Raw genomic sequence first — 9,617 nt, forward strand, 5'->3', positions numbered from 1 at the left:
GTATACCACTTTGTGTTGGTCTTTCACATTAAATTCCAGTGAAATATATTTGTTTGTGGTTGTAATGTGACAAAATATGGAAAAGTTCAAGGGGTATGAATACTTTTGCAAACCACTGTATATGTCAGCAGATTAAACAGGAGGGGGCTCACTTCACAATTGTATACCACTTTGTGTTGGTCTTTCACATTAAATTCCAGTGAAATATATTTGTTTGTGGTTGTAATGTGACAAAATATGGAAAAGTTCAAGGGGTATGAATACTTTTGCAAACCACTGTAACTGCTCAGCAAGACATCCCAGCTGACATATAGTGAAGTTTGCAGACGACACAGCAGTAGTGGGACGTATCACAAACGAGTCCAAATCCAGAGAGGAGGTTGAACACCTGGTGCAGTGGTGCAATGAAAATAACCTCTGCATCAATATGAAAGTGTGCAAACACACTGTGATCTCACCTGGAGAGCCAACACTACCCGTCTGGTCAGGAAAGGCCATCAGCGTCTAGATGTCCTCAAGAAGCTGTGGAGAGCTGAACATTTTATCGCCATGTGGCACGGCAGCTGCACTGCTGCTGAGGACGGCAAATTTTGTTCTGTAAATATGGAGATGTGAGCCGATAAAATCCTTGAATCCTCAAAGGTTACTGACCTTGCTCACATTCAGTCAAACCATTTTATAATGACTTTCATTTGCTAAAAAAATAGGGAAAAAATGGTCGGCCTTCCTAACTTTTATTGTTTTGAAAAATAACTTAAAGAAAATTTAAAATGCAACAGGCAAAGAACAAGATTCAGAATATAAACATTCTCTGACAGCAGGAGGTGGAGGAGCAGTGTTCATGTAAGATTAATTTTACAAACGTATATTTATATATATTCATGTAAAAAAAAGACATTTTCACAAATATCACAAAAGCATTCTTTAAACATCCAGTGAGCCTAACGTGGTCTACAGCCCAACTCTTCTTCCAGCTACAAAAAAGGTCTAGAAAAGTTGATATTTATATATGTATAGACTGGATTCAGGAGTCCTGTGAGTACACAAAGCTGTACAAAAACAAATAAGACAGTGATGATGTCATCGGTGGACAGATGTGTCGGTTCAGACGACAGGAGCGGACCTCTGATCTGGACACGGCTCTTCTGTTTCCAGACTCTGGCTTCAGACAGCAGAAACACTGAGCTCAGCTTCAAGGCTTCCTGTGGTTCATGAAGCAGCTCAAACACTTCTGATGCTTTAAGATGAGCAGTAATGACAGAGGGAGGAGCACTCGTGGTAAAAAGTAGGATTAAAATTCTCTACAGGTCTCAGCTGTGTCCAGCTGAAAACATCAAACATGATTTTTATACTTTCAAACTGTTTCCACCCTGAAAACACCAGGTTCTAGATGAAAATGTTCACCCTGGAAGGTTTTAGAACCTTATCAGACAAGTAGGGGTCTCTGCAGAACGTGTTGTCCTGTGGGCAGAGACGGTCCAAATAGTCATTGGCCGAGGTCTTAATGTGGGCGGAGACGGTCCAAATCGTCATTGGCCGAGGTCAATGTGGGCGGAGACGTGCCTGCTCGTGATTGGCGGAAGTCTTGATGTGGGCGGAGACGGCCCAAGAGACGTGATTGGTCGGACTGACGGTGGGGTATGAGGCTGGAGGCAGCGGGGAGTAGTTTGGTCGTGTTAGGCAGGAAGTAACGTGTTTTTTAGAGTAATTTTAGTCGTAACTTGAGAAAGGAAAGTGCTAGCTGCACGAAATTTGAACGTCGTACATGTGAAAGGACATGTAACAATATGGCTTGGTTAAAACATCCCTAACCAGCCTGTACAGGCTGGTTAGGGATGTTTTAACCAAGCCATAATGTTACGCGTCCTTTCACATGTACGATGTTAATTAATCTTAAAGTACGACGTTCAAATTCCGTGCAGCTAGCACTTTCATTTCTAAAGTTACGACTAAAATTAATCTTAAAGAAAAACATGTTGCTTCCTGCCCGACTCGATCAAGCTACTCCTCGTTGCCTCCAGCCTCCTCAAACCCCAACGTCAATACGACCAATCGCGTCTCTTGGGCCGTCTCCGCCCACAGGACAAAACCTACTGCAGAGACCCCTTACTTGACTCAGAACAAATTTAGCTCTACAAACAGCCGTGGTGCTGGGCCTGCTGAAGGCCACACACTGGACTCAAACCACACAAAAGTTCAGATTCTCCCTGCGTACTGGATGTTGTGAGGAAGTAAACCGATTTGTGTAGAACCTGAAGCTCAGACCTCAGTCCAGCTCTTCAGACTCATTTGATCAAAGCTTGATTTAAAAAAAGGCCGAGTGCTTTTCATCATTCATAGTTTTAATTCTTGACCTGCAACATCAGGAGAAATAAAAGCCGAAGCCTTCAACTAAGAAGTCTGATGTTTTCCACAAACTGACAAACCAGTTCTGCTTTAGATGGACAGGAAGCAACAAATCTGCCTGCTGGCTTCTCAATCCTTCACGTTTTACTGCGAGGACAATCAGAGGAAGCCTAGAATACAACGTGTTTAGCCTCTTTCTGTAGCTCTGTAGAAAAGAATCAGGTGAAGAAAGCTAAGTGTGGAATCACAACAAGCATCACTGTGATCTAAGTTAGAGCTGCAACCGTCCCATAAGGGCATTAGTTCATTTGGTACTTCTCTGCTACAACGTGACCAAGTCCTCTGGTCTTCAGTGATCCTGGTTTCTGCAGGGTTTGATTACAGAGTGCTTGAACAGTTTTTGCTCGGTGTACTGATGATAAAATACTGACACGTCAGTGTAGGCCAACATTAAATGAAATGAAATTCAGATGACTAACTAAAACATGACCTGCTGGACTCTGGGTACACCCAGGTTCCCAAACCTTCCCTGGGTTTGTTCAGACCTGAGCCTGGGAGAACCGTGAGGAAAGCTGTAAACTCTGGGTTTGAACACAGCTCAGCATCTGAACCACGATGAGCATATAGAGAAGGTGGTCGTGCTCTTCATTTACACACTGACATACATGGCGATGAAGGTGGAGATGGTGACAGCAACGACCACGCCCTCCAATAAATACCTGAATCACACTCAACAAATGACCCAACACATTCACTTGCTTCGTCCAGAAACTACAGAGTCCTTCAACCTGCAGCTGAGGAACCCTGATCTATGGTCAACATAAGACAACAGAGTTTCAAACCAAGCAGAAAGTGAAGCAATAAATGGTGGCGTGATGCTAGTTTTTCTTCTTGACGTTGTTGTTGGAGGCGAGCCGAGACCGCGGTGCCGGGATCAGGCTTCCCAAAGGAGCTCGACTCCGAGCCACCTCAAAGAGTTTGGAGAAAATCTGGAGGAGACAGAGGAGGTGGTGAGGGACAGACAACTCAACGTAAACTATAGAAAGGAATGTGAATAGTTCAACAGGTAGACTCGAGAACATTTAAGTCACTTTTCTAAAAGTGCCACTTAGTGTAGTGTCGGTACGGTCAGTGTTGGAACGGGTCAGTTTGGGTGCTTTTCCATTGACGGTCCAGTCCGTTCCCAGTGGGTGTGTTTTGGGCGGTTGGTGGAGGTGGTTTTGGGGTTTTTCGAAAAAATAAAATAAAATAAATAAAGGTAATGCGCAAAATCAGAGATTAAAACACATTTGATGAATAACTTTTGAAATTTTAAAAATTTGCTAAAAATTAAAATTCAAATTGGATGGAAACAAGACTAATGTCACTGCTACAATTGAAAAAAAAAAAATGGAGTCTTGAGCAGCTTAGATGCAACCAGTGACTCCACCCCCTAGCCAATCAGTGACAAACAGTGTTCTGACGTCACATTTTGGTGTCAGCTAGAGCTGACCACAACCAAGTAGGTACTAAAAATGGGCCGGTTCCATGAATCTGGCCTAATGGAAATGGCTTGGAACCGAACCGTACCGACACTACACTAAGTGGCACTAGTGGAAAAGGTGGTTCAATAACATACTCTTATTGCTTCTTTTGAAAACTTTGTGGTTTAATTATTGACAGACTGATGAAACAACATTCAGACCTAAAGTAAATGAAATGTACATCTAACTAAAACAAAAACAAAAACCCAAAATGTCACTGAAACATAAGATTTGTTTTTATTTTGTTTTATCAACAAACAGCTAATCTCTATGGGAACATGTTTCTTCCCAGAGGAAAGGAAAGTTTCTTTTTTTATATAGTTCTCAGCAGAGCTGGAATTGTTAAAGGAGACCAATTATGGCAGAGATTCTTAACCTACGGGCCGCGGCAGATCGCCACCTTGAGGGCCTCAAAAGAACAACAGTGATTTTAAAAAAGGTGCAATACACTTTCTCACCACTAGTTGCGATAGTGCGCCGCTCAGTTGTTTAACAACATTTTTAATACTGTATGTAGAAGAAGAACCTTAGAAACCTGCCGAGAATGGAAACTTATTTTAAATGAAAAGTAGAAGCAAAAATGAAAGTAACTCATCAAAAAACACCAAAGTTTGTCACTAATATGAAGAGCAGCTTCTGTTTTTACCATGTAATATTTTAAAAGTTCAAAACATTATCAAATACAGTTGCAGATACAACTATATTTTAATTTGCACCTTAAATTAATTTTTTGTAGTTTATTTTTAAACATTTTGAATGTATTTTAAAGAAATTTTTAACTTGTCAAAAAGCTGTTGTTACTGTTATTGTTTGTCACTAATGTGAAGAGCAGCTTCTGGTTGTAAAAGTTTAAAAAGGCTTTATTTTCATTTGTACTTTATCAAAGTTATTTTTACTGTTTTTTTATTTAAAACATTTACATTAAATATTTTTATGATCACAACTTTTATTGAATTGTCTATTTTTGTTGTTGTTTATGTTAAAAATGTTTTTGTGTTGATAAGCATGAGTGGTGTGTTGACTGACCTTTGTATTTGTTCAGATAATTGTTATGGGCAGGTTACAATATAAAAATATTTGTCATAATCATGTCTTGTGATTTTTTGACAAGAGTTTTACTTTTAAACTGTAAGTGTATTTTATTTAGTTATATTATTTGTATTGTATTGCAAATACAATACAAATTAAACCAAGATTTAGAATAATTATCAATTCACGTAGGTCAAAAAGGTTAAGAACCCCTTCCGTAGACTGTCCCAATTCATAGGTGCCTCCTCATGCAGCCAACAAATGCAACAGACAAAACCCCCAAAACATAGACTGCATCTGATTATCCTACACAGCTGACCGTATCCTAGAATTCATTGCATCGTCAGCAAATAAACCAGGAAAACAGTGATGGTGGACTTTTTTTTTTACAGTAGGGTTTGGAAATTTATCACAGACTGAAGAACGTAAGTTAAAAAACTTAGCTGAAGAAACTTTTTGTTGCAACGAGATGTTAAATAAAATGCAATTACAAGTACTGGTACTGGAGCTAAACCCAAATTATTACCCTAATGCTTTTTTATTTATTTATTTGTAACATTTTTCTATTAAAACTGAATTTTATGAAGTTATACCTCAAAAAAACAACTGAAGCGTTGTGATAAAAAATGTATCACCATGGTAGTGAGGCAGTGTGTGGTCATGCACGTCTTCCGTTGACTAGACGTCTCATTTCACAGCCGTTTATGCAGCCAACACGAGCAGCCTACGACCCACATAGACTGAGACCAGCATGGGCCGTGTCTACGTCGGTTGCAACCCATGGATTGAGACACTTACAGTATTATTTGAACTCTGACTCTTTTTCATCTCTCTGATAGAGACTCAAAATAATCTAAAGAAACATCAGGTTCTTTTCCACAGTCTGTTGTTAGTTGTTGTAGCACTTTGTTTACATGCAGACATTCCTCTTTGACATCATTTCCTGTTTCTGCACATGTGAATATCTCAACAACTGTTAGTCTCGGCAGTGTGAAACTTGTTTTGCAACATCTTATTAAGATTTTCTTTCCAAAAATGTATTCATTTTTTAGTGAAATTTGATGCCACAGGCACTTTAATATTAAGCTTAGCAAAGTAGCAAAACAAAGACTACAAAATAAAAAGGACAAAAAACTAACTCAACACTAAATGTAGCAAAATTGTAGCTAAAGGATAAATGTAGCAATACCATTTTCAAAGGCTAAAATTAGCAGGCAAAGTACCTAAAAAGTAAAAGAAGCACAAGATGACAAAATAGAGCAAGTTTGTTAAAAGTAATTAAAAATATCTTTGTTGTCGTTTCATCTGATCTGCAGTCGCATGTTTTGGACACTCAGGTGGAGAGAGGGGCGGAGCTGTCAACTGACCACTACCTGGTGGTGAGTTGGCTCCGTTGGTGGGGGAGGATGCCAGTCAGACCTGGCAGACCCCAACATATAGTGACGGTTTGCTGGGAACGTCTGTCAGTCTCCTGTCAGACGGAGCTTCACCTCACACCTCCAAGAGAACTTTGAACATTTTACGGGGAAGGTCGGGGGACATCGAGTCCGAGTGGGCCATGTTCCATGCCTCCATTGTCGAAGAATCTTACCTGAGCTGTGGCCGCAAGGTTGTCGTTGATTGTCGTGGCGGCAACCCTCAAACCTGCTGGTGGACACCGGCGGTGAGGGATGCTGTCAGGCTGAAGGAATCCTATCGGGTCTTTTTGGCCTGTGGGACTGTGGAAGCATCCGATAGGTATCGGAAGTCCAAGTGGGCCAGTGGGCAGGTTACTTCAAAGACCTCCTCAATCCCACCAGCACATCTTCCAATGTGGAAGCAGAACCTGAGGACCCTGGGTCAGACTCTCCAATCTCTGGTGCAGAAGTTATCGAGGTGGTTAAAAAGCCCCTCAGTGGAAAGGTGCCGGGAGTGGATGACATTCGCTCAGAGTTCCTTAAGGCTCTGGGTGTTGTGGTTGTGTTGTTTCATGCAACTCTACAATATTATGTGAACATTGGGGGCAGTTCCCCTGATGTGTTCCAACTACAGGGGGATCACACTTCTGAGCCTCCCTGGTAAGGTCTATTCAGGGGTCCTGGAGAGGAGGGTCTGTCGGATAGTCGAATCATGGATTCAGGAAGAGCAGTGTGGTTTTCGTCCTGGTCGGGAAACACTGGACCAGCTCTACACCCTCAGCGGGGTCCTGGAGGGTTCATAAGAGTCTGCTCAAACAGTCTACATGCGATTTGTGGACTTGGAGAAGGCATTTGAATGTATCCCTCAGGGACTCCTGTGGGGGAGGGGGGGTGTACTCCGGGAGTATGGGGTACCAGGCTCGTTGATACAGGCTGTTAGGTCCCTGTACAACCGGTGCCAGAGCTTGGTCCGCATTGCCAGTAGTAAGTCGGACTCGTTTCCGGTGAGAGTTGGACTCCGCCAAGGTTGCCCTTTGTCACCAATTCTGTTCATAACTTTTATGGACAGAATTTCTAGGAGCAGCCAAGGTGTTGAGGGGATCCGTTTTTGTGACCTTAGGATCACATCTCTGCTTTTTGCAGATGATGTGGTCCTGTTGACTTCATCAGATCCTGATCTCCAGCTCTCACTGGAGCGGTTCACAGCCGAGTGTGAAGCGGCCGGGATGAGGATCAGTGCCTCCAAATTCAAGACCATGGTCTTGAGATGGAAACCGGTAAGGTGCCTTCTCTGGGTCAGGGAAGAGGTCCTGCCCCAAGTGGAGGAGTTTAAGTATCTCGGGATCTTGTTCATGATTGAGGGAAGAATGGAGCGGGAGATCGACAGGTGGATTGGTACTGTGTCTGCAGTGATGTGGGCGCTGTACCGGTTGGTCTACGTTTCTACCCTCATCATTGGTCACGAAAGACCATAGATGAGATAATGACCGAAAGAACAAAATTGCGGATACAAGCAGCCGAAATGAGTTTCCTTCGCAGGGTGGCTGGGCTCTCCCGTAGAGATAGGCTGAGAAGCTCAGTCATCCAGGAGGGACTCAGAGTAGTGCCGATGCTCCTCCACGTCGAGAGGAGCCAGTTGAGGTGGTTCATCTGGTTAGGATGCCTCCTGGACTCCTCCCTGGTGAAGTGTTCTGGACACGTCCCACTGGGAGGAGACCCAGAGAAAGACCCAGGACACGTTGGAGGGACTATGTTCCTCAGCTGGTCTGGGAACACCTTGGGATTCCCCCAGATGAGCTGGCCCAAGTGTCTGGAGAGAGGGAAGTCTGGGTCTCTGTGCTGCTGTACACGAGACCTGACCCCGGATAAGAAGAAGAACATACAAGTAGCTGGATAGATGGTTGGATGGATGGATATTTCTGGAGAAATTTATTTTTGAAATGATGTGAAACTATTCTAAAAGTTAGAAAAACCAAAGGTTATGGCAGAATATTCCTGATTGATTCTACATTCAGATAAGTTTGTGCTTCAAGTGGCACCAAGTATTTGGAATTAATTAGAGTGAAAACAAAGTTATATAAACCAAAAAAAAAGAGAGCAGTAGATTTAACGCTGCCTTCACACAGAAAAGGTTTTATTAAAGGCTCAAATTTTTTATTGTGTGTGTGAGAGAGAGAGAGAGACAGAGACAGAGAGAGAGAGACAGAGACAGAGAGAGAGAGAGAGAGAGAGAGAGAGAGAGAGAGAGACAGAGNAGCAGCAGCGGTCAAAATACCTCAGAAACTCGAACAAATAGGCTTTAACAAGGTTTTAATAAGCTAAACAATAGAGGTACATGAGAAAATGTGTTCATAACGAACGAAAATAAATAAATAATTAAACTCTGTCCATGCCAGCCTCAAACCCTGGTCTCCCACTCTCTGGTCCAACACTCTACCCATTGCCCTATTGGAGGCTTGTTGTGAAACGAGCTACACATTACACAACAACAACCGTGAYGGCTTTTTATACTGAGGAGGTGGAGCTTCACCTGGGGGTTGCTAGGTGAGGGGCTGAACGCAGGTGGCGGTGGGTTGTCGTACGGCTTGTGACATCACAAAATGACAGAAGTATAAAACTTGTCATTAATATACATTAAAAATACATTTACTTACAGTAAATATGCACCTGGGTGCATTTTTTTGGTCTTAGGACTGTTTTCTTAAGCAGTACATACCCAAAGTTGAGTAAAAAAACTCTTTAAAAAGTGAATTTTGCGTAATAGGTCCCCTTTAAGTCTGGGGAGAGGAGAGGTTTGACCCCATAGAGATTTGCTGTTTGCTGATAAGACAAAATAAAATAAATCTTATGTTATTGTCCTAATGCATCTCAGTAATCCAGGTAGAAAAAAAATCAAAAAGAAAAAGATCTTCTGTTATTGTTTTTCCTCAAACATGTATAATTCCAATGTTTAAACCCTTTAATATGTTTGACTTTGTGTTAAATTAATTTATTCTAATAATCTTTTCTTTCTTTTTTAAGTTTGTCAGCTTATTGTTATTTTAGGGGTCATGCAGTCTTGTGGACTTGGAGAAGCTGTTCCGTGTTCCTGGAGGTACACTGGAGGGTGAGAATGGGATTGTGGGTCTGTTGTTGTACTCAGATGACTCTGCAGTTGTTGGGTGTATCAGAGATGGACAGGAAGCTGAGTACAGAGAGCTGGTGGACTGCTTTGTGGCATGGTGTGGGAACAATCATCTCATCTTGAATGTCAACAAAACAAAAGAGATGATTGTAGATTTCAGATCAAACCCTGTTTCCATCATGGGAGAAGAAGTGGAGG

The 9,617-nt window shown here is 42.0% G+C and overlaps 1 protein-coding gene across 1 annotated transcript in view; it reads right to left on the reverse strand.

The window, feature by feature from the left end:
- Positions 1 to 2,324: 2,324 nt before the first annotated feature.
- Positions 2,325 to 9,617, reverse strand: part of LOC106530869 (atlastin-2) — a gene marked incomplete in the record, with an annotated part of 43,224 nt that continues 35,931 nt past the window's right edge. The window contains 1 exon segment of the mRNA XM_014026579.1: positions 2,325 to 3,335. Coding sequence (XP_013882033.1) covers positions 3,225 to 3,335 — 111 coding nt within the window.

This window comes from Austrofundulus limnaeus, unplaced genomic scaffold, assembly GCF_001266775.1.
Source record: "Austrofundulus limnaeus strain Quisiro unplaced genomic scaffold, Austrofundulus_limnaeus-1.0 Scaffold569, whole genome shotgun sequence".
NCBI classification, from domain to species: Eukaryota; Metazoa; Chordata; class Actinopteri; order Cyprinodontiformes; family Rivulidae; genus Austrofundulus; species Austrofundulus limnaeus.